Source organism: Ostrinia nubilalis, chromosome 28 (genome assembly GCF_963855985.1).
Source record: "Ostrinia nubilalis chromosome 28, ilOstNubi1.1, whole genome shotgun sequence".
Taxonomy (NCBI): Eukaryota; Metazoa; Arthropoda; class Insecta; order Lepidoptera; family Crambidae; genus Ostrinia; species Ostrinia nubilalis.
Window position 1 is genome coordinate 1224540 of NC_087115.1, and position 25280 is coordinate 1249819.

The 25280-nt window shown below is 45.8% G+C and overlaps 1 protein-coding gene across 1 annotated transcript; it reads left to right on the forward strand.

Annotated features, from left to right (window-relative positions):
• The first annotated feature begins 529 nt into the window (after nt 1-529).
• Nucleotides 530-25172, forward strand: LOC135085177 (nuclear pore complex protein Nup98-Nup96-like). Its single transcript, XM_063979930.1, has 10 exons — nt 530-667; nt 10393-10471; nt 11327-11455; nt 13040-13162; nt 14578-14746; nt 20946-21117; nt 21862-21983; nt 23681-23809; nt 24707-24857; nt 25059-25172. Exons 1-10 carry the CDS (start codon nt 530-532, stop codon nt 25170-25172), a joined length of 1326 nt encoding a protein of 441 aa, XP_063836000.1.
• Nucleotides 25173-25280: the final 108 nt, after the last annotated feature.

Consider the following 25280-nt stretch of genomic DNA (forward strand, 5'->3'; position numbering starts at 1 on the left):
CGGTGATACTGTCAGGTTGTTTCTACCAAAGCGGAGAGGAGGCGAGACTAGCGGAGAGGAGGCGAGACTAGCGGAGAGGAGACGAGACTAACGGAGAGACGACGAGACTAGCGGAGAGGAGATGTGCGGTGATACTGTCAGGTTATATTCACTAAAGCGGAGAGGAGATGTAAGCTGTGCGTAGTTGTCAGTCTATTGCTGTCAGCTGTCAGCTGCCAGTCTAGTTGTCTACTGTCAGTCTGTCGCTGTCAGCAATCAGTCTATTGCTGTCTACTGTCAGTCTATTGCTGTCAGCAGTCACTCTATTGCTGTCTACTGTCAGTCTATTGCTGTCAGCTGCCAGTCTATTGCTGTCAGCTGCCAGTCTAGCTGGCTACTGTCAGTCTATCGCTGTCAGCAGTCAGTCTATCGCTGTCAGCTGTCAGTCTATTGCTGTCAGCTATCAGTCTGTTGCTGTCAGCTGTCAGTCTATTGCTGTCAGCTGTCAGTCTATCGCTGTCAGCTGCCAGTCTAGCTGTCTACGAAGTGTATGACTATTGGTTGTGTACTGCCCTGTGAGGAGGGCCAGTGCCCTCAGCTGCAAGTCAAGAAGGAGCCCAAGGACCGAAGGGAGTTACTGAACAAACACTTGAGGGACGCGCGGCAGCTTAACAAGAGTATCGGCGGAGTAAGTGGAATATTATTATTTACTAGCTTTCCGCCCGCGGCTTCGCCCGCGTGGAATTTTGTCTGTCACAGAAAAACTTTATCGCGCGCGTCCCTGTTTCAAAAACCGGGATAAAAACTATCCTATGTTCTTTCCCGGGACTCAAACTATCTCTATGCCAAATTTCATCAAAATCGGTTGCGAGGTTTAAGCGGGAAAGCGTAACAGACAGACAGACAGACAGAGTTACTTTCGCATTTATAATATTAGTTGGGATGCTCTTCGTAGATTAAAACCAAAAGGGAAGATTCGACATAAGCGTCTCAAAAGTGCAAAAAACTCATACCCAAACATGCCCATGGTCTTATTCGCTTCAATCACAATCGGCCTGACCTATGCAATACACGCGAGCGTTAGTGTACTTTAAAAAGTGTACGAATAATTCAGGAACTTATAACTAAGTTCACGGCCTACAGGGTTACTCCGAAACACTGTTTACGTAGTTTGAGGCCTATCTGTCACCGTCGCTCATGCTGGCATCTCGCTTTGTGTGAGAAGGATGGCAACATTCGAAACTTCGGATAACGTTTTTCGGAGTAACCCCGCTAGTTTTTTCTTAATGACATGCCATATCTTCCCTTTTTGTTATAATCTAAGTCTTCAATACAATTACGGGAGTACTCCGAGTTACTTCCGTGTGAGGAGGCCAGTGCCCTCAGCTGCAAGTCAAGAAGGAGCCCAAAGACCGAAGGGAGTTACTGAACAAACACTTGAGGGACGCACGGCAGCTTAACAAGAGTGGCGGCGGGGTGAGTGGTAGAAATAGACTTTATCGACAGAGCACTTAGGTCCGGTTTTCAGCAAAGCGCTCTCCGCTTGTGTGAGGAGAAGAGCGGAGAAACTGGCAGGTTGTTTCCACCAAAGCGGAGAGAAGAGGAAATGTGTGGAGAAAAGAGCGGAGAAGAGAGATTTGAGCTGTGCGTAGCTGTCAACTGTCAGTCTATTGCTGTCAGCAAATTGAGTGATTATATTGGTTCTGGAGTGGAGGCCACGTACCGGAAAGCGCAGCACGAGACGTCCACCTACAAGATGGACCGAAGACCTCATAAAGGTAGCAGGAAGGCGCTGGATGCAAGCCGCTACCTATCGGGCAATATGGCAATCATTGGGGAAAGCCTATGTTCAGCAGTGGACTTCCAGTGGCTGAAATGACGTTGATATATGCTCCTCCCGTGTGAGGAGGGCCAGTGCCCTCAGCTGCAAGTCAAGAAGGAGCCCAAGGATCGAAGGGAGTTACTGAACAAACACTTGAGGGACGCACGGCAGCTTAACAAGAGTGGGGGCGGGGTGAGTGGAAGTAGATATAGAAACACTTTATACAGCACTTAGCGGAGAGGAGACGAGACTCGCGGAGAGGAGGTGAGACTAGCGGAAAGGAGACGAGACTGACGACGAGACTAGAGAAGAGGAGACGAGACTAGCAGAAAGGAGACGAGACTAGCGGAGAGGAGACGAGACTAGCGGAGAGATGTGCGGTGATACTGTCAGGTTATATTCATTAAGCGGAGAGGAGATGTAAGGTGTGTGTAGCTGTCAGTCTATTGCTGTCAGCTGACAGTCTATCGCTGTCAGCTGCCAGTCTAGCTGTCTACTGTCAGTCTATCGCTGTCAGCTGTCAGTATATCGCTGTCAGCTGTCAGTCTATTGCTGTCAGCTGTCAGTCTATCGCTGTCAGCTGTCAGTCTATCGCTGTCAGCTTCCAGTCTAGCTGTCTACGAAGTGTATGGCTCTATTGGTTGTGTACTGCCCTGTGAGGAGGCCAGTGCCCTCAGCTGCAAGTCAAGAAGGAGCCCAAAGACCGAAGGGAGTTACTGAACAAACACTTGAGGGACGCGCGGCAGCTTAACAAGAGTGGCGGCGGGGTGAGTGGAAGTAGATATAGAAACACTTTATACAGCACTTAGCGGAGAGGAGACGAGACTACCGGAAAGGACACGAGACTAGCGGAGAGGAGACTAGACTACCGGAGAGGAGGTGAGACTAGCGGAGAGGAGATTAGACTACCGGAGAGGAGGTGAGACTAGCGGAGGAGATGTGCGGTGATACTGTCAGGTTGTTTCTACCAAAGCGGAGAGGAGGCGAGACTAGCGGAGAGGAGACGATACTAGCGGAGATGTGCGGTGATACTGTCAGGTTGTTTCTACCAAAGCGGAGAGGAGGCGAGACTAGCGGAGAGGAGGTGAGACTAGCGGAGAGGAGACGATACTAGCGGAGATGTGCGGTGATACTGTCAGGTTGTTTCTACCAAAGCGGAGAGGAGGCGAGACTAGCGGAGAGGAGACGGGACTAGCGGAGAGGAGATGTGCGGTGATACTGTCAGGTTGTTTCTACCAAAGCGGAGAGGAGGCGAGACTAGCGGAGAGGAGACGGGATTAGCGGAGAGGAGATGTGCGGTGATACCGTCAGGTTATATTCACTAAAGCGGAGAGGAGATGTAAGCTGTGCGTAGCTGTCAGTCTATTGCTGTCAGCTTACAGGATATCGCTATCAGCAGTCAGTCTATTGCAGTCAGCTGTCAGTCTATTGCTGTCAGCTGTCAGTCTATTGCTGTCTACTGTCAGTCTATCGCTACCAGCAGTCACTGTATTGCTGTCAGCTGTCAGTTTATCGATGTCAGTTGTTAGTCTATTGCTGTCAGCTGTCAGTCTATCGCTATCAGCTGTCAGTCTATTGCTGTCAGCTGCCAGTCTAGCTGTCTACGAAGTGTATGACTATTGGTGGTGTATTTCCCTGTGAGGAGGGCCAGTGCCCTCAGCTGCAAGTCAAGAAGGAGCCCAAGGACCGAAGGGAGTTACTGAACAAACACTTGAGGGACGCGCGACAGCTTAACAAGAGTGGCGGCGGGGTGAGTGGAAGTAGATATAGACACACTTTATACAGCACTTAGCGGAGAGGAGACTAGCGGAGAGGAGACTAGACTACCGGAGAGGAGACTAGACTACCGGAGAGGAGACTAGACTACCGGAGAGGAGACTAGACTACCGGAGAGGAGGTGAGACTAGCGGAGAGGAGGCGAGACTAGCGGAGAGGAGACGATACTAGCGGAGATGTGCGGTGATACTGTCAGGTTGTTTCTACCAAAGCGGAGAGGAGGCGAGACTAGCGGAGAGGAGACGAGACTAACGGAAAGGAGACGAGACTAGCGGAGAGGAGACGGGATTAGCGGAGAGGAGATGTGCGGTGATACTGTCAGGTTATATTCACTAAAGCGGAGACGAGACGAGACGAGACTAGCGGAGAGATGTAAGCTGTGCGTAGCTGTCAGTCTATCGCTGTCAGCTGTCAGTCTATCGCTGTCAGCTGTCAGTCTATCGCTATCAGCTGCCAGTTTAGCTGTCTACTGTCAGTCTAGCTGTCTACTGTCAGTCTATTGCTATCAGCTGTCAGTCTTTTGCTGTCAGCTGTCAGTTTATCGATGTCAGCTGTCAGTCTATTGCTGTCAGCTGTCAGTCTATCGCTGCCAGTTTAGCTGTCTACTGTCAGTCTAGCTGTCAGCTGTCAGTCTATTGCTGTCAGCTGTCAGTCTATTGCTGTCAGCTGTCAGTCTATTGCTGTCAGCTGTCAGTCTATCGCTGTCATCTGCCAGCCTAGCTGTCTACGAAGTGTATGACTATTGGTGGTGTATTTCCCTGTGAGGAGGGCCAGTGCCCTCAGCTGCAAGTCAAGAAGGAGCCCAAAGACCGAAGGGAGTTACTGAACAAACACTTGAGAGACGCGCGGCAGCTTAACAAGAGTGGCGGCGGGGTGAGTGGAATATTATTTATGCTCTTCGTAGATTAAAACTAAAAGGGAAGATACGGCATAAGCGTCTCAAAAGTACAAAAAACTCATACCCAAACATGCCCATGGTCTTATTCGCTTCAATCACAATCGGCCTGACCTATGCAATACACGCGAGCGTTAGTGTACTTTAAAAAGTAAAAATAATTCAGGAACTAAAAACTAAGTTCACGGCCTACAGGGTTACTCCGAAACACTGTTTACGTAGTTTTAGGCCTATCTGTCACCGTCGCTCATGCTGGCATCTCGCTTTGTGTGAGAGGGATGGCAACATTCGAAACTTCGGATAACGTTTTTCGTAATAACCCCGCTAGGTTTTCCCATATTTACATAAGGACATGCCATATCTTCCCCTTTTGTTATAATCTAAGTCTTCAGTACTATTACGGGAGTACTCTGAGGTACTTCCCTCAAGAAGGAGCCCAAGGACCGAAGGGAGTTACTGAACAAACACTTGAGGGACGCGCGGCAACTTAACAAGAGTGGCGGCGGGGTGAGTGGAAGTAGATATAGACACACTTTATACAGCACTTAGCGGAGAGGAGACGAGACTAGCGGAGAGGAGACTAGACTAGCGGAGAAGAGACGAAACTAGTGAAGAGGAGACGAGACTAGCAGAAAGGAGATGAGACTAACGGAGATACGACGAGACTAGCGGAGAGGAGACAGGACTAGCGGAGAGGAGATGTGCGGTGATACTGTCAGGTTATATTCATTAAGTGGAGAGGAGGCGAGACTAGCGGAGAGAAGACGAGATTAGCGGAGAGGAGACGAAACTAGTGAAGAGGAGACGAGACTAGCAGAAAGGAGATGAGACTAACGGAGATACGACGAGACTAGCGGAGAGGAGACAGGACTAGCGGAGAGGAGATGTGCGGTGATACTGTCAGGTTATATTCATTAAGTGGAGAGGAGGCGAGACTAGCGGAGAGAAGACGAGATTAGCGGAGAGGAGACGAAACTAGTGAAGAGGAGACGAGACTAGCAGAAAGGAGATGAGACTAACGGAGATACGACGAGACTAGCGGAGAGGAGACAGGACTAGCGGAGAGATGTGCGGTGATACTGTCAGGTTATATTCATTAAGTGGAGAGGAGGCGAGACTAGCGGAGAGAAGACGAGATTAGCGGAGAGGAGACGAAACTAGTGAAGAGGAGACGAGACTAGCAGAAAGGACATGAGACTAACGGAGAGACGACGAGACTAGCGGAGAGGAGACAGGACTAGCGGAGAGGAGATGTGCGGTACAGTCAGGTTATATTCATTAAGCGGAGAGGAGACGAGACGAGATTAGCGGAGAGGAGATGTAAGTTGTGCGTAGCTGTCAGTCTATTGCTGTCAGCTGTCAGTCTATCGCTGTCAGCTGCCAGTCTAGCTGTCTACGAAGTGTATGGCTCTATTGGTTGTGTACTCCCGAGGAGGGCCAGTGCCCTCAGCTGCAAGTCAAGAAGGAGCCCAAGGACCGAAGGGAGTTACTGAACAAACACTTGAGGGACGCACGGCAGCTTAACAAGAGTATCGGCGGAGTAAGTGGAATATTATTTATGCTCTTCGTAGATTAAAACCAAAAGGGAAGATACGGCATAAGCGTCTCAAAAGTGCAAAAAACTCATACCCAAACATACCCATGGTCTTATTCGCTTCATTCACAATCGACCTGACCTATGCAATACACGCGAGCGTTAGTGTACTTTAAAGAGTGTACGAATTATTCAGGAACTAAAAACTAAGTTCACGGCCTACAGGGTTACTCCGAAAGACTGTTTACGTAGTTTGAGGCCAATCTGTCACCGTCGCTCATTCTGGCATCTCGCTTTGTGTGAGCAGGATGGCAACATTCAAAACTTCGGATGACGTTTTTCGGAATAACCCCGCTAGGTTTTTCCATATTTACATAAGGACATGCCATATCTTCCCTTTTTGTTATAATCTAAGTCTTCAATACAAAGACCGAAGGGAGTTACTGAACAAACACTTGAGGGACGCGCGGCAGCTTAACAAGAGTGGCGGCGGGGTGAGTGGAAGTAGATATAGAAACACTTTATACAGCACTTAGCGGAGAGGAGACGAGACTAGCGGAGAGGAGACGGGACTAGCGGAGAGATGTGCGGTGATACTGTCAGGTTGTTTCTACCAAAGCGGAGAGGAGGCGAGACTAGCGGAGAGGAGACGGGACTAGCGGAGAGGAGACGAGACTAGCGGAGAGGAGACGTGCTGTGATAGTCAGATTGTTTCTACCAAAGCGGAGAGGAGGCGAGACTAGCGGAGAGGAGACGGGATTAGCGGAGAGGAGATATGGGGTATAGTGTCAGGTTGTTTCTACCAAAGCGGAGAGGAGGCGAGACTATCGGAGAGGAGACGGGACTAGCGGAGAGGAGACGGGACTAGCGGAGAGGAGACGGGAATAGCGGAGAGATGTGCGGTGATACTGTCAGGTTGTTTCTACCAAAGCGGAGAGGAGACGGGACTAGCGGAGAGAAGATGACTGTGCGGTGATACTGTCAGGTTATATTCATTAAGCGGAGAGGAGACGAGACTAGCGGAGAGATGTAAGCTGTGCGTAGCTGTCAGTCTATTGCTGGCAGCTGCCAGTCTAGCTGTCTACGAAGTGTATGACTATTGGTTGTGTACTCCCGAGGAGGGCCAGTGTCCTCAGCTGCAAGTCAAGAAGGAGCCCAAGGACCGAAGGGAGTTACTGAACAAACACTTGAGGGACGCACGGCAGCTTAACAAGAGTATCGGCGGAGTAAGTGGAATATTATTTATGCTCTTCGTAGATTAAAACTAAAAGGGAAGATACGGCATAAGCGTCTCAAAAGTGCAAAATAGTCACACTCAAAGATGCCCATGGTCTTTTCGCTTCAATCACAATCGGCCTAACCTATGCAATACACGCGAGCGTTAGTGTACTTTAAAAAGTAAAAATAATTCAGGAACTAAAAACTAAGTTCACGGCCTACAGGGTTACTCCGAAACACTGTTTACGTAGTTTTAGGCCTATCTGTCACCGTCGCTCATGCTGGCATCTCGCTTTGTGTGAGAGGGATGGCAACATTCGAAACTTCGGATAACGTTTTTCGTAATAACCCCGCTAGGTTTTCCCATATTTACATAAGGACATGCCATATCTTCCCCTTTTGTTATAATCTAAGTCTTCAGTACTATTACGGGAGTACTCTGAGGTACTTCCCTCAAGAAGGAGCCCAAGGACCGAAGGGAGTTACTGAACAAACACTTGAGGGACGCGCGGCAACTTAACAAGAGTGGCGGCGGGGTGAGTGGAAGTAGATATAGACACACTTTATACAGCACTTAGCGGAGAGGAGACGAGACTAGCGGAGAGGAGACTAGACTAGCGGAGAAGAGACGAAACTAGTGAAGAGGAGACGAGACTAGCAGAAAGGAGATGAGACTAACGGAGATACGACGAGACTAGCGGAGAGGAGACAGGACTAGCGGAGAGGAGATGTGCGGTGATACTGTCAGGTTATATTCATTAAGTGGAGAGGAGGCGAGACTAGCGGAGAGAAGACGAGATTAGCGGAGAGGAGACGAAACTAGTGAAGAGGAGACGAGACTAGCAGAAAGGAGATGAGACTAACGGAGATACGACGAGACTAGCGGAGAGGAGACAGGACTAGCGGAGAGGAGATGTGCGGTGATACTGTCAGGTTATATTCATTAAGTGGAGAGGAGGCGAGACTAGCGGAGAGAAGACGAGATTAGCGGAGAGGAGACGAAACTAGTGAAGAGGAGACGAGACTAGCAGAAAGGAGATGAGACTAACGGAGATACGACGAGACTAGCGGAGAGGAGACAGGACTAGCGGAGAGATGTGCGGTGATACTGTCAGGTTATATTCATTAAGTGGAGAGGAGGCGAGACTAGCGGAGAGAAGACGAGATTAGCGGAGAGGAGACGAAACTAGTGAAGAGGAGACGAGACTAGCAGAAAGGACATGAGACTAACGGAGAGACGACGAGACTAGCGGAGAGGAGACAGGACTAGCGGAGAGGAGATGTGCGGTACAGTCAGGTTATATTCATTAAGCGGAGAGGAGACGAGACGAGATTAGCGGAGAGGAGATGTAAGTTGTGCGTAGCTGTCAGTCTATTGCTGTCAGCTGTCAGTCTATCGCTGTCAGCTGCCAGTCTAGCTGTCTACGAAGTGTATGGCTCTATTGGTTGTGTACTCCCGAGGAGGGCCAGTGCCCTCAGCTGCAAGTCAAGAAGGAGCCCAAGGACCGAAGGGAGTTACTGAACAAACACTTGAGGGACGCACGGCAGCTTAACAAGAGTATCGGCGGAGTAAGTGGAATATTATTTATGCTCTTCGTAGATTAAAACCAAAAGGGAAGATACGGCATAAGCGTCTCAAAAGTGCAAAAAACTCATACCCAAACATACCCATGGTCTTATTCGCTTCATTCACAATCGACCTGACCTATACAATACATGCGAGCATTCGTGTACTTTAAAAGTAAGAATAATTCAAGAACTAAAAACTAAGTTCACGGCCTACAGGGTTACTCCGAAACGCTGTTTACGTAGTTTGAGGCCTATCGCTGTCACCGTCGCTCATGCTGGCATCTCGCTTTGTGAGAGAGGGATGGCAACATTCGAAACTTCGGATAACGTTTTTCGGAATAACCCCGCAAGGTTTTTCCATATTTACATAAGGACATGCCATATCTTCCCTTTTTGTTATAATCTAAGTCTTCAGTACTATTACGGGAGTACTCTGAGGTACTTCCCTCAAGAAGGAGCCCGAAGACCGAAGGGAGTTACTGAACAAACACTTGAGGGACGCGCGACAACTTAACAAGAGTGGCGGCGGGGTGAGTTAGATAGAAATAGACTTTATCGACAGAGTATTTAGGTCGAGTTTTGAGCAAAGCGGAGAGGTGAGGAGAAGAGCGGAGAAACTGGCAGGTTGTTTCCACCAAAGCGGAGAGAAGAGGTAATGTGTGGAGAAAAGAGCGGAGAAGAGAGATTTGAGCTGTGCGTAGCTGTCAACTGTCAATCTATTGCTGTCAGCAAATTGAGTGATTATATTAGTCCTGGAGTGGAGGCCACGTACCGGAAAGCGCAGCACGAGACGTCCACCTACAAGATGGACCGAAGACCTCATAAAGGTAGCAGGAAGGCGCTGGATGCAAGCCGCTACCTATCGGGCAATATGGCAATCATTGGGGAAAGCCTATGTTCAGCAGTGGACATCCAGTTGCTGAAATGACGTTGATACATGCTCCTCCCGTGTGAGGAGGGCCAGTGCCCTCAGCTACAAGTCAAGAAGGAACCCAAAGACCGAAGGGAGTTACTGAACAAACACTTGAGAGACGCACGGCAACTTAACAAGAGTGGCGGCGGGGTGAGTGGAAGAAATAGACTTTATCGACAGAGCACTTAGGTCCAGTTTTGAACATAGCGGAGAGGTGAGGAGAAGAGCTTTTTTCCACCAAAGCGGAGAGGAGATGTGAGCTGTGCGTAACTGTCAGCTGTCAGTCTCTATCTACGAATTGTATGATTCTATTGATTCTTTACTCAGATATTATGAGTGTTCTTCTTTAAAAAAATATACAATGTATGTTGAAGAACGCCTTATGGCATTAACTTCGCCTTATGTTAAAATGTTGGCTTAAAGTATAAATAAAGAAATAAACAAAAGGAGTATCCATGGTGATAGCACAAACTCATACGAGATGTGGTTATTTTCTTGCCCTGTATGTTATTATGCTCGTCATCATTTCAGCCACAGGACGTCCACTGCTGAACATAGGCCTCCCCCAATGATTCCCACATCGCCCGGTTGGTAGCGGCCTGCGTCCAGCGCCTTCCTGCTACCATTATGAGGTCGTCCCATGCTGCTTATGTTATGCTCGTACTTATGTATAATTTTGTCCTCAGTTCGGCGTGAGCAGAGCCTATTGCTACGAAGTGTGGAAGCTGTGCGACGCCCTATGGGGCGCGGACCTTGACAATGACGGTAAGTGCTCATCATTCATCATCATCATCATCAACATCATCTGAGGTGGAATTGTGTAAAGCAATCGTTATCATTTGACAGTTCATAACGTACGATTATTCTATCAAACGCTTTGTTTAACTGACTTTATCGTTAAACAAAGATTCGTTCGTTATTATCGTTATACGATTATTCTATCAAACGCTTTGTTTAACTTACTTTATCGTTAAACATAGAACTCTCATCTTAGAGAAATATAGATGTTTCCTGAGTAAAACATGTCGAAACTATAAAGGTTCCTTGTCAGGACTACGGAACCCTAAAAAGCAAGAGTTTGAATTAGTCCGTCAGTTAACTTATGAAAAAATACTCGACACGTACTTTTCTCTTTTTAAACAAAATTTTTTTTTAAAGAAATAAAGGGCGCCAAAGTTCAAAAGAAGAGGCCCGTGACGTCAAGGCATGGTTAAAAGTGTAGCACTTTGTGACGTCACGCGGAACTTCAACGCACCATAACTTCGTAATTACTTGTATGATTGACAAATAAAAAAAACATGTCCTAAACGTAAACAGAGCTGTGACAGACAGATCGAAATTCAGCAAGCGAAGCCGCAGACGACAGCTAGTTTATCATCCTACTAATATTATAAATGCGAAAGTTTGGATGTCTGGATAGATGTTTGTTACTCTTTCACGCAAAAACTACTGAACGGATTTTGATGAAACTTTACAGTATTATTGTTTATAACCCAGAATAACATATAGGCTATAATTTATGACGATTTGTGACAAATGAAATTTCACGCGGGTGAAGCTGCGGGCAAAAGCTAGTATTATGAAATTCCCAGATTTATCTAATTTTATTTTATTCCCCAGGCGTCCCAGGCACAGACGTAGCGTCTGTGGTTAACCGCTACCATAAACTACTGGAGTGGCTACGGGAAGCAGTCGCGGAGACCACAGACAACGAGCTCAGCAAGCCTAGCAAAGGAGAAACTGAGGATGGTACGTATTAAGGTCATAGCAGACTTCATCATCATCATTTCAGCCACAGGACGTCCACTGCTGAACATAGGCCTCCCCCAATGACTTTTATATCGCCCGGTTGATTGTATGTATCACATTGTTGATATAGCAGACTTATCAACTCGGAAAGGGATCAACACCGTATCGCCTTTCGCGCGCTGTCAATCTTGAGGCGAGGCGTTCACGTTACGGTGCGGATAAGGCCCAGAACAGACGGTGAAACGCAACTGCAACTGCTAGTTAATTTTGAGTTGCATCTAAGTTTCTGCCATAGCGTCCGTTGAGAGACCACACATGACGCGACCAGTTTGAAACTTTCAGTTTCAGTTTCATTCATCAGAATCATCAGAAAGTTGCAGTTTCGTTGCAGTTGCGTTTCACCGTCTGTTCTGGGCCTAAGTGTGCGTTGCAGTGTAGAGTTTCATACAAAGAATACTGACCGCATCGAGTTGATACGGTTACGATCCCTTTCCGGGTTGATAAATGAGCTACGTCCTTTACTGCGTCACATAGACTGGGCTTATTATGATACTGTAATGAACCGCTACCATAAACTACTGGAGTGGCTGCGGGAAGCATTCGCGGAGACCACAGACAACGAGCTCAGCAAGCCTAGCAAAGGAGAAACTGAAGATGGTACGTTATTGTTATTATTGTGTTACGTGGTGAAATAGTTTTAAGTTTCTGGGGAAACCGGACCATCTAAAGTCCGGTCGCCGAGCAGATAGAATTTCGTTCAATGACCCCACTACCTATCCTTATCAGTCGCACGTAATTATATTGTTGTCGCGCTCGCACACTCACTGCTGCGGCCGCCCGTCGCACAGTCGCGATCTTTTTAATTTTTTTGGTTATTATTTGTTTACTCTATATTAGTGTTTTTCAACCTGAAAATCTACCTACATATTTTGTAAATAATTGAAATTCCTTGTTTCTCATTTTAAGTGAAATGTATAATTTCTTTTGAGAAATAAATTCTTAAACCTTAACCTGTGGGTCGCGACCCCCTGGGGGGTTGCGAAGCCTCTATAGGGGGAGGGGGGGTAAACAGAAGTTTTAAAGATATGCGTAAAAGTTGTAGGAATGAAGTATTCGGTCGCTACATGTCGATACATAATATGTATAAATGCAATTTTTGACATAGCTGACAAATAATTTATTGGACATTTTATTATTGTAAAACTGTACTGTACTGTTGAAAATTGATATAATTATAATGTCATTGTTTCTTTTTTATGTATTAATATTCAAACTTGCATGCTTCTTGATGTAGCAAAACATGTGGACTTATTTTATAGCTGTAACAACTGTATACCATGTTTTATGCAAATAAACAATTATTCTATTCTATTCTATTCTACAACATCTTTGTAATATTATAATAAAATGCATGAAAAAAAAGCGAACAGTTGGGGAGTCGTAAAATATTTTTTCATGGTCGTGTCATGAAAAAGGTTGAAAAACACTGCTCTATAGTTAGAAACTCTTTCAGTAGCCTCTTTCTTTTTCCTGATTCTGCCATTTTTCCAGGTTGTTCTGAATATTATTATATTTTACTTTCAGAGGAGGACGGCCATAGTTCCCGAGTGTGGTCGCTGCTGCTAGGCGGAAGAGTGTTAGAAGCCTGCAAACTTTGCCGCGAGCGAGGAGACCTTAACATGGCCGTGCTTATAGCGCAGGCTGCCGGTAAGTTAATAATACTGTTACGAGACTATTCCCACCTCGCGTTCCCACCGCTGCAACTCCTGTGTAGCCAGGATCTACAGCTTGACCGCCAATAAGCCAACCAGCCGCGCTAGAATACGCACTGTGATAAAATCTTATCCATAATTTTAGACGACAAATGGAGTGATAAACACTTATCGCGGCTCGAATCCTTGGCCTACAGTGAAGGCCAAGTTTGTCCCGGGGGAAGGTTAACTGTCTGTTGGACCCATAACGAAATTAATCAGAAGAACATAGGTGGGGATCGAAGTTAAAGTTCGACTTTCCTCGAACTTTTCGTGCAAAGCGGAGTACTAAGTAAGTGAGTGCCAAGTACTAGACAACGGATTTAAACATAATGTACTTAAGTACTTCTTTTTTGTAAATACATACATACATATTATTATACATAGAAAACACAATTAAAATTCATCATTTCATTTTCTGCCCGGCCGGGAATCGAACCCGGGACCTCTCGGCATAGTAGTCCGTTTTGAACCACTACACCAAACGACCGACAAAATTAAAGTATCGCCGAACGACGAAAAACAAAACTCGAACTCGAACTCGTTCATTAATGAGTTACATTATGTGCTTGTGTGACATCGTAAAGGTAGCAGGAAAGCGCTGGACGCAGGCCGCTACCAACCGGGCAACATGGAAAGCATTGGGGAGGCCTATGTTCAGCAGTGGACGTCCTACGGCTGAGATGATGATGATGATGATTATGTACTCACGTCAAGCCGTGAGTACATAATATAACTCATTAATAAACGTCGCGTTAAGACCCGTGTCTTACCATTTTAGCAGGCCTGTTCATCTCCGCGAGTTTACATCGAAAACAAAACACGCACGATGGCCCACCTACAGGATACTATTCGATAAGGCCTCACATACGAGCGAACATTGACTCACGCACGCGTATTCTTGTGTATGATGGAAGAAGATAAAGAAAATGGTGTACTAAATACTGTGCAGTATTTAACTGCCTAAATAATAATAAAACACAGAATGTATTTTTTTAAGTTGCCCCAAGACACTGAGAGGTAAATAAGTAGTTAATATTATTCATGATAATTCATGCTAAATCATGTATTTCCTCCGCCATTTTCCGCAGTTTGGCACCTCACGTCACATCATTTTACCGAAGTCAGCCCTATAGCTTCGGCGCAGTGCCGATCACTGACGTTTGTCAACAAAATGGTGCTTGACTCTTGAGACAGGCTAAATTACACCATATTGTTAATGACATTAAGCATACATTTTTTTAAATACCATTGAAGTAAAACTTCTGTACGTAGTACTTATTATTATTCTGTGATATAACTCATTAATAAACGTCGTGTTAAGACCCGTGTCTTACCATTTTAGTTTGATCTTTCTTTTTGTATTTCTAGGTTCCCCAACATTCCGTTCGCTACTATCGCGCCAACTGTCTCAATGGCGCGCATGCGGCGCCGACGCCAAAATCGCTAAGAATCGCTTCGCGGCGTTACGACTGCTGGCTGGAGAAAAAGCTCAATTAGAAGACGCGGACTGGCTGAGAGCCTTACACGCCACTGCTAGGTAAGTGAGAGATGGTTTCATACGGGGAGAGACAGAGACTGACGTCCGAGAAACACTCTCTCACTCTCTCTAATAGGTGGTCCTTGCTGAGCGACGGAACATGACATAAGCGACGCGAGGTAATGTGGTAATGTGGCCTTACACGCCACTGCTAGGTAAGCAAGAAAGAAAACATCTTTATTTTACTCTCTCCTCTCTCTTGCTCTCTTTTTACCATCTTCTCTCTCTCTCTATCTCCTCTCTCTCTTCTCTCTCCCTCCCTTTCCCCTCTCGCTCCTCTGCCTTCTCTCTCTCTCTCTCTCTTCCTTTGTCCTAGGACAATGTGTCTGGCGTTTGTCTCTTTACATCATCATCATCATCATCATTTCAGCCACAGGACGTCCACTGCTGAACATAGGCCTCCCCCAATGACTTCCACATCGCACGGTTGGTAGCGGCCTGCATCCAGCGCCTTCCCGCTACCTTTATCAGGTCGTCGGTCCACCTTGTGGGTGGACGTCCCACGCTGCGTTTTCCGGTACGTGGCCTCCATTCCAGGTCTCTTTACATGCCAGGCAAGAATTAAATGAAAAAAAAAAAAAAGATGCAGCAAAACATGAAAAATGTCACTTGAAGTTCCGAATGTTGCCATCTCTCTCACACATACTGAGACATCAGCATTAGCGACAGTGACAGATAGACAGTGAATTACGTAGTCTTTCGGAGTAGCTCTGCTGTATCCGCTCGCTGCTATCCCGTCAGCTAAGAAACAGTGCAAGAAACTCAGTCACTATTACCCGATCCGGAGTTACGAATGTTGCCATCTCTCTCACACAAAGCGAGACGCCAGCATGAGCGACAGTGACAGATAGAGTAGCCCTACCATCGTCGCTCGCTATAGTCCCGTCAATTGTCTCAATGGCGCGCATGCGCATGCTCTCCTTTCTCTCTCCCTCTCCTCTTCTTTCTCTCCCTCTCTCCTCTCTCTCCCTCTCCTCTCTCTGTCTCTCTTTCCCCCTAGGTTTCTGGCTGTGAGTCTTACACGCCACTAGGTAAGCAAGAAAGAAAACAGATTTTTTTTCTCCCCTCTCTCTCTCTATCTGCTCTCTCCTCTTTCTTGCTCTCTTCTCTCCCTCTCTTCTCTATTGCTCTCTCCCATTGTCTTTCACCAACTCGCTGTATCGTCGTTCGCTCGCTGTTGTCTCAATGGCGCGCGTGCGGCGCCGACGCCAAGATCGCCAAGAATCGCTTCGCGGCGTTACGACTGCTCGCTGGAGAAAGAGCGCAGTTGGAAGTCGCGGATTGGTTGAGAGCCTTACACGCCACTGCTAGGTAAGAAAGACAAGTAAAACAGCCTCTCTCTCTCTCTAATAGGTTGTCCTTGGTGAGCGACGAAAAGCGACATGAGCGATGCGAGGTAATGCGACGATTGGGTGAGAAATAACCATCCTCTCTTCCGCTTTCTCTCTCTCTCTCTCTCCCTCCTCTCTCCCTCTCTCTCCCTCCTCTCTCTCTCTTCCATAGTCCTAGGACAATGTGTCTGGCGTTTGTCTCTTTACATGCCAGGCAAGAATTAAATGAAAAACAAAAGATGCAGCAAAAAATGAAAAATGTCACTCGAAGTTCCGAATGTTGCCATCCCTCTCTCACAAACCATGATGCCACATGAGCGACAGTGACAGATAGTGCAGCCCTACTATCGTCGCTCGCTATTGTCCCGTCAGCTGTCTCAATGGCGCGCATGCGGCGCCGACGCCAAAATCGCCAAGAATCGCTTCGCGGCGTTACGACTGCTCGCTGGAGAGAGAGCGCAGTTGGAAGACGCTGATTGGCTGAGAGCCTTACACGCCACTGCCAGGTGAGAAAGAGATTTCACACACACGCACACACACACACACACACACACACACACACACACACACAGTACTGAAAAACGGCATCAAAAGTTTCAAAAGTTGCTATCTCTCTCACGCGAAGCGAGACGTCAGCATGAGCGACAGTGACAGATATAGTAGCCCTACCATCGTCGCTCGCTGCTGTCTCGTTAGCTGTCTCAATGGCCGACGCCAAGATCGCCAAGAGTCGCTTCGCGGCGTTACGACTGCTCGCTGGAGAGAGAGCGCAGTTGGAAGACGCGGACTGGCTGAGAGCCTTACACGCCACTGCTAGGTAAGAAAGAGACGGCTTCATACAGCGAAAAAGAGACATTGTCACTTTCCTCTCATAGAAATTGTGTTCAAGATAACTAAGAATCGTTTTGCGGCGCTCACTCATTGGCTGAGGGCATTACACGCCACTGCTAGGTAAGAGAAGAAAAGAAGACACTGTGGCGGCCATCCGCCACATTCCTAACTTGGACCACCGCCTTAGATTTCGGAGCGATCCGCTTCCGCCTATGAGATTGGGCCAACCCCGACTTGACGGAACGTGAACGAATCGTTGGCGCATGCGTGCTGCGGCCATCACAATACGTCTGCGTCACTCGCACACCCGTGAAGACGTATGCTGCCGTCTCGCTTCAACGCCGGTCACCGATCTCCGCTCACTCATCGCCGTTGAAGAGAATTTGAAATATGTCGTCGTGACACTTCTTCCGCGATCGCTTTGCTCTTAAGATTTAAATAATTTTATTGCTATTGTATCCTAATCAATCCCTTGCTATTCCTGTTGTTAAATATAATTTCCAATCCGCTAATAATATTCTTCCTTTCACCGTGTTCTTCCTACCTTTATTTCCTGACTCGAACTGCCTAACAATAATCTTAACGATTAAGAATCGGAATAGGATTCCGAGTAAATATATGGTGGGTTGTTGGCCAATAACCCCCATAACACCCTTTCTCCCTCTCTTTTTCCCCTACTTTTCTGGCTGAGAGTCTTACACGCTACTGCTAGGTGAGAGCTAAAAGAAAAAACAGATGCTTCAGCTGGGTTACTGCGAAAAACGTCATGTGATGTTTCGGATGCTGCCATCTCTCTTACACGCCACTGCCAGGTAAGAAAGAGAGGGCGTCATATATCTGTGTCTCTTTCTTCATCTTCTAGTGACTTCTATAGTATTCAAACATCGCCAAGAGTCGCTTCGCGGCGTTACGACTGCTCGCTGGAGAAAAAGCTCAATTGGAAGACGCTGATTGGCTGAGAGCCTTACACGCCACTGCTAGGTGAGAAAGAGAAGGTTTCATACTGAGAGAGACAGACGTCTCTTTCCTGTCATGATCATTGTGCAAGGCACATAGCACTTACAAATGACTGCCGATTAGACAGTAAGGTTCTAGAGACCAGGTACCGGCAAGCGCAGCGTGGGACGTCCACTTATAAGGTAGACAGATGACCACATAAAGATAGCGACAGCCAGGTAAGCGAGAAGAAAAGATCCTCTCTCTTTCAAACTCCTTTCCCGCTAGGAGAGAGCATAGGGATTCGTATTCCTGTCTCTTTCTTTCCAATATTCTAGTCGCTTCTATAGTGTCCAAGATCGCCAAGAGTCGCTTCGCGGCGCTGCGGCTGCTCGCTGGAGAAAGAGCGCAGTTGGAAGACGCGGACTGGCTGAGAGCCTTACACGCCACTGCTAGGTGAGAAAGAGATTTCACACACACACACACACACACACACACACACACACACACACACATACACACACACACATAGAGAGAGAGAGAGAGAGAGTCTGACGTCTGAGAAACATCCTCTCTCCCATATGTTGTCCTCGGTAAGCGACGGAAGGTGATATGAGTGATGCGACGCCACGTAATGCGACCATTGCGCTGATTGGCTGCTTTACACGCTAAGCTGTTTTTAGTGACAGAAAAGAAAACACCCTTTCTCTCTCTCTCTCACTCACTCTTTTTTCCCTTGGTGAGAGAGAAGGAAAAATGCTACTACCAGGTGGGAGTTTAGAAGAAAACAGAAGATACTCAGATCAGTACTCTGAGTCCTGAAAAACGGCACCAGAAGTTTCGAAAGGTGCTATCTCTCTCACGCAAAGCGAGACGTCAGCTTGAGTGAAGGTGACAGATATAGTAGCCCTGCTGTATTCGCTCGCTGCTGTCCTGTCAGTTGTCCCAATGACGCGTGCGGCGCCGACGCCAAGATCGCCAAGAATCGCTTCGCGGCGTTACGACTGCTGGCTGGAGAAAGAGCGCAGTTGGAAGACGCTGATTGGTTGAGAGCCTTACACGCCACTGCTAGGTAAGAAAGACAAGTAAAACAGCCTCTCTCTCTCTCTCTCTAATAGGTTGTCCTTGGTGAGCGACGAAAAGCGACATGAGCGATGCGAGGTAATGCGACGATTGGGTGAGAAAAAACCATCCTCTCTTCCGCTTTCTCTCTCTCTCTCTCTCTCTCCCTCCTCTCTCCCTCTCTCTCCCTCCTCTCTCTCTTCCTTTGTCCTAGGACAATGTGTCTGGCGTTTGTCTCTTTACATGCCAGCTAAGAATTAAAGGAAAAACAAAAGATGCAGCAAAAAATGAAAAACTTCACTGGAAGTTTCGAATGTTGCCATCCCTCTCACACATACCTAGACGTCAGCATGAGCGACAGTGACAGACAGAGTAGCCCTACTATCGTCGCTCGCTATAGTCCCGCCAACCGCCCTCTCTCTCCCTTTCCCTCCCCTCTCTCTTTTCTCTCTCTCCCTCATTGTCCTAGGACAATGACAAACGGCTGGAGAAAGAGCGCAGTTGGAAGACGCGGATTGGTTGAGAGCCTTACACGTTACTGCTAGGTGAGTGAGACAAGAAAACTCTCTCTTTCTCTCTCTCAAACTCTTTCTCCCCTAGGAAAAACAGGAGATTCTGCGGAGTTACTCCGAGAAACGTCATCCGAATAGACTAGTCCCAAATATAGCTTACTCTATCACCACGGTTCTGAGAAGAAATGGCGCAAGAAACTCGGTTACTATTATCTGATCCGGAGTTTAGGATGTTGCCATCCCTCTCACGTAAAGCGAGATATCAGCGTGAGCGACGGTGACTGATAGAGTAGCCCTATTGTATCGTGTTTCTTTCTTTCCTATCTTCAGCGTAGGGACTTGCTTAAAGAGTCTAGGCAGAGGCCTACATCCGAAACTGGTTACGGATATTTTTTTATTTCGGATATCCGAAAATTTCGGTTACGGTTACGGATATCCATAACATCCCTAGTCTCAATCAAACAATTGAGAATGTTACTAGGTATGCAAAATCACTTGAAACCTATGTTACAGTTAAGCTTTTACATTTACAAATACATTAGTTTTTATTTCATTCAAAAATACCCAGTAGTTATGATTTTATAGGCATTCAAAGTTCGCTTAAATATTGAGTCCCGCCGACGGTCACGTGACCCCGTGTGACGTACATTCACAGCGTCCGCTCACTAGAAAACGGATATAAACATACTTAAATAATTTTTTTTTTGTAAATACAAACTTATTATACATATTAAAACCCAGACCCATCACAGAAATTAAAATTGAACCAAACCCAAACTTGACGCGATTGTGTCGTTTTATTGCGAATTACCTTCCAGCTCCATCATTAGACCCCGATTACTATATAGAACTAAAATACTCATCAATACGAAACGAACGAGCCCAAACTCGATGCATTTAAGTCGTTTTATTATAGAGTTCCTATGGCCACCTTCCAGCTCCATCATCAGATCAGCTCCATGTCATCATAATATTGCATGGTCATCCAAATCACATGTGTTTGCGAAATTTCAGCTTAATCGGTTGCCTGGAAGTGGGTCTTAATTCAGTTTGCAAGATTCCACCCATACAAATATGAGCCAGTCGTTGTAATATGACGTCACGCGCATAAAATGGCGGGCCGGCCGCCGCCCGCACTTTTAAAATTCAATATCTTGGAAACTAATTGACGTATCGAAATAATTCTTTCACGTGTATTTTTTATTTTTAACAGAGAATACAGAAAGCTAAAAAACAAAATCAGTGAACATTCTTCATTCAAAGTTCGCTATTAATAGGTTAACAAATACAAATACAAAATCATTTATTGTGAATCATAGGTAAAATGGTGACATGTTACATTAGGTAGTATCACCACAGAATAATAATAAGTATGGTATCACTATGTTCCGCTCAAAGAGCGTACAATTTGTCAGACAACAATAAAATTTGGCAGTTACATAAACTAATTAGATTTATCGTCAAAGAATTCAGATATATTATAATAACATTTATTAATTAAATAACCTAAACAAATATTGTTCACAGATACCTCTGCCCACAAGTGCCGACCCTAGAGCGAATAGTCCGCAAGTACGAAAGTTTCTTCTCAAATAGCACAGAAGAAGAAGAAGAAATAGACCTCAGTCTTGTAGAAGTGGACGAAATGAGCATGAAGTTACCCCTGCCGCCTTATATGAGCCAGTGCGAGATGAGAGAGGTGAGTAATAGTGATTAAACGATTATAGGTCTAAAGTCCGGTTGCCGAGCAGATAGAATTTCGTCCAATGACCCCAAGCTACCCATCCTTATTAATAATATTGCTGTCGCGCTCGCTCGCTCACTGCGGGCGCCCGTCGCACAGTCGCGACAGCAATATAATTACGCGCGAGCGATAAGGATGGGTAGCTTGGGAATCTTGGGATCATTGGACGAAACTCTACTTGCTCGGCGGCCGGACTTTAGCGCTTGACTCAGTCAGTGCCTGAGGCATGGGAGCGGCACGGAACATTGACATATTATGACGTGACAAGAAGAAGAAGTAGACTTGAGCATCGTCAATGTAGACGAAATGAACATGAAGCTGCCCATGCCGCCTTATATGAGCCAGTGCGAGATGAGAGAGGTTAGTAATAACTTCACAGATCACAGAAACTAAAGGGAGATGTGACAAGGGGCCAGGGCCGGTGTCGCAGCAATATGCCCAAAACAGAACACATTGCTCGTGAAAGCAATGATGACAGCAGCGACGTCATAATGTAAACAGTTTACATTGCTTGCGTAGTACTAAAGATTATTCGAACGTTGAGTACTGATACCGCAGTGGATAATAAGCACATTTTGATTACTTTGTGTGTAAAAGTATTTTTTAAAGCCTAATGTGCAAATATTAACTACGTAATATGGTATAAACCTGTGTAATTAAAATAAATAAATAATAATAATAAATAATTATCCCCAACAGAACGACAGCCTGCTCCGCGTATTGGACCTGCGCTACGAGTTGATCCGCGCGCGCGCGACTAACGGCCGCCCGCGGCTTCGTCCGGCCAGCTACTCGCCTGACCCGCTGGACTACAGTCTATGGTAAGTGTCTATTTAAATATACATAACTCAAAGGTGACTAACTGACAGTGATCTATCAACGCACAGCCCGGATCAGGCTGAAATTTGGCATGCAGGTAGATGTTATTAGTGATGGGCCAACCCGTAAAAAACAAAACTCGATTTAACCCGAGTTAAAATCCACATAACTCGGGTTGAACTCGAGTTACGTAACTCGAGTTAACTGGGTGGACAAGTGAATGCTTTTTTACCAGTTCAATCCCTCAGCATCGTATTAATAGTTAAAAAAATTGGACTTGAATTTTCAACTACCTAAAATGGCTGCAAATCTTTTACTGTCAAATTAATTAAAGCGTTAATACCAGAAATTTTTCGTTATTTTTTTGGCACAGTGACGGGTTTGAGTGTGCCTAACCTTTTTTAAGGAGGCTCATCATCCAATATGGTTCTTGTTACCAGTAACTGCGATAAATCAGTCGAAGTACTCTTATTAGGTACTTTCATTTTTGATAATGAACTCGTAGTGTTATGACCGCATGCATCCGCTAAGAAAGGATTTTACAAAACTCCACCCCTAAGGGGGTAAAACGGGGTCCACGCGTCCGAAGTCGCGGGCTTGAGATATCGAGCTACTCGCCAGACCCTCTCGACTATAGTCTGTGGTAAGTGTCTATATTTAAATGGTTGGTCATTTATACGCTTTAGCAGCTTTTAAGCTGCTTGTCTGCCGGAGCGGTGAGCAAGGTAAATGTAATATTCGGGAGCAATCAAACACCGAGAACGTCCAGTAAATGACAACGTATATTTCTGACAGTCCGATATCGTCTTGCCACAGATTACCCTCAGTATCTTACAATAATAAAATATACTGAGATACCCACATACATTACAGTAAAAATCTACGAATGGAATTGGAATGGAGAATAACATCTCTGCTCCGCTCCAGTGGACATTGAGTTGCGGACCGCTTTAAAATTCATACAAAAAAGCGGAGTGGATTTCAGAGCGGAGAAGTGGAGAAACCAAATGCCCTGTTTCAGCCGAGTGAATAATACCTATGTATGCCACAGAAAATCTTTGGTTTCAAAATTCTGTTTCAACAAATTAAATACCTAACTTAACATTCTCCGTGAATCTATACTAATATTATAAATGCGAAAGTAACTCTGTCTGTCTTGTTTTCACGCCTAAATCACTGAACCGATTTTGATGAAATTGGCATATAGATAGTGAGTCCCGGGAAAGGACATAGGATTGTTTTTATCCCGGTATTTGAAACAGGGACGCGTGCTATAAAGTTTTTCTGTGACAGACAAAATTCCACGCGAGCGAAGCCGCGGGCGGAAAGCTTCTTATAATAGACATGTTGACACCACAGTCAATTGACGTACTTTTTAAAACTGTCAAAACGAAACTCTCCCATAGATTTTGTATGGCACTACAAGAAAGTGACGTCACTATTTTGTTAACCCAATTAAACTACTTTTTTCAATTACAATTCGAACAAAAATCGAAATTTACAGGTAATTTAAAATAAATTAGGTTTTTAAGACCAGAATGAAGAGTCTTTTTAAAACAGTTGTGGTTTCGAATTATTGGGGTATGGTGTCAAACTGTCTATTGGTGAAAAGTGCATCAAAATTCGTTCAGTCGTATTTTAGTTTATACAAACATAAGCTATAATTTTTAAGCCTCATATTACTATTTATTTGTTCCAGTTTCCTCCTCGGCACGTGGTTTGGGCACCCAACCATAGACAGCATTACGGGCGTAGCGGACCAATTGGAAGCGTGTGGACTCTGGCATCTAGCGGTGCAGGCTTTGGCGTTCCATCCTGATGCTGTAGCGTGAGTCTATCATTATCATCACCTAAGATAATAACGAATAAATAATCATTTTCATCATTTTAGCCGGTTGCAGTCCATTTGGTCTAGGTCAGTGGTTCTTAACCGGTGGTCCGTGGACCACTGGTGGTCCCTGGAGGCATTCCAAGTGGTCCGCGAAGACATCGTAATAAACAAGTGACGTGACGTGATGAGTCGAGTCAACACAACGCAAACGGCGCACAGTGGGCGAGAAATCGACCTCCCCTTTCATAGGATCTTGAAAAAAATATAAGCGGTCCCAGACAAGACAGAAATTTAGTAAAATGGTCCCTCGTGACTTAAAGGTTAAGAACCACTGGTCTAGGTAAAGGCCACCCGTCTCAAACTAAGGCTCTGTGTACACATGACTACGCAAATTTTCAAGATCCGACGATTTTGTTCTCTTAAAACGACCTTTTAAGAGAACAAAATCGTCGGATCTTGATTCACATTTCACATAATATCAGTGAAGTCACAGTTCCGATGATTGGCAGACTAAGAGCTAGTGAACGCCAGACCTACGTCATTTTATAAAAGCTGAAAGTTTGTCAGCGTATGCTCCCAATATAGGATATAATGTTGGTGAATTATGAAGTTTGGGTCATCGTGGCTTTGGGAGCTATCCTAAAAAAACTGTCTGGCAAGGAGTTGGAACTGTCAAAACTGTCTGGCTGTTGGGGAAAATACTTCTAATTATTGTCAAAATATTATACATGAAAATCAAATTTAATGGTATACGCAGAGTTGGATAGCTTTGTGTACTCCACTCAATAACTTGTTTCCGACTCCGTGTCTTTTTGGTTATTTCTAGTTTAATTTGTTGATTTATTTACTTTTTATGCATGTGTCAATAAAGTTTTTATATTATTATCTCTACAGCCGAGGCCACCTCATCCGAGGCGTGTTGTCCCGCTACGCGCCGGCCAAAGCTGACACTCCAGAACTGACCAGCCGCCTGGAGCTGATAGCCAAGCTCAGAGTGCCCGCGGAATGGGTGCTACTGGCTAGGGCACATCGAGCTAAGTACGAGGTGAGTAGTGGTCTTTATTTTTGTATTCTCCCCTTCGCTTTTTCTCTCCGCTCCGTTTTCCCTCTCCGCTTCCCCATTAGGCGGAACGAAGAAAAATCCACCAGTAAAAATGCGAAAAATCTCCGCTCCGCTTCAGTGAACAGGGAGAAATCTCCGCTCCGCTTCAGTAGACAGGGAGAAATCTCCGCTCCGTTTCAGTAGACAGGGAGAAATCTCCGCTCCGCTTCAGGGAACAGGGAGAAATATCCACTCCGTAGGGAGAAATCTCCGCTCCGCTTCAGGGAACAGGAAGAAATATCCGCTCCGTTTCAGTAGACAGGGAGAAATCTCCGCTCCGCTTCAACTGACAGAGTTGTGAACTATTAAACAATTATACAAAAGCGTAAAGCGGAGAGGATTAGCGGAGCGGAAAATTTAGTGGTA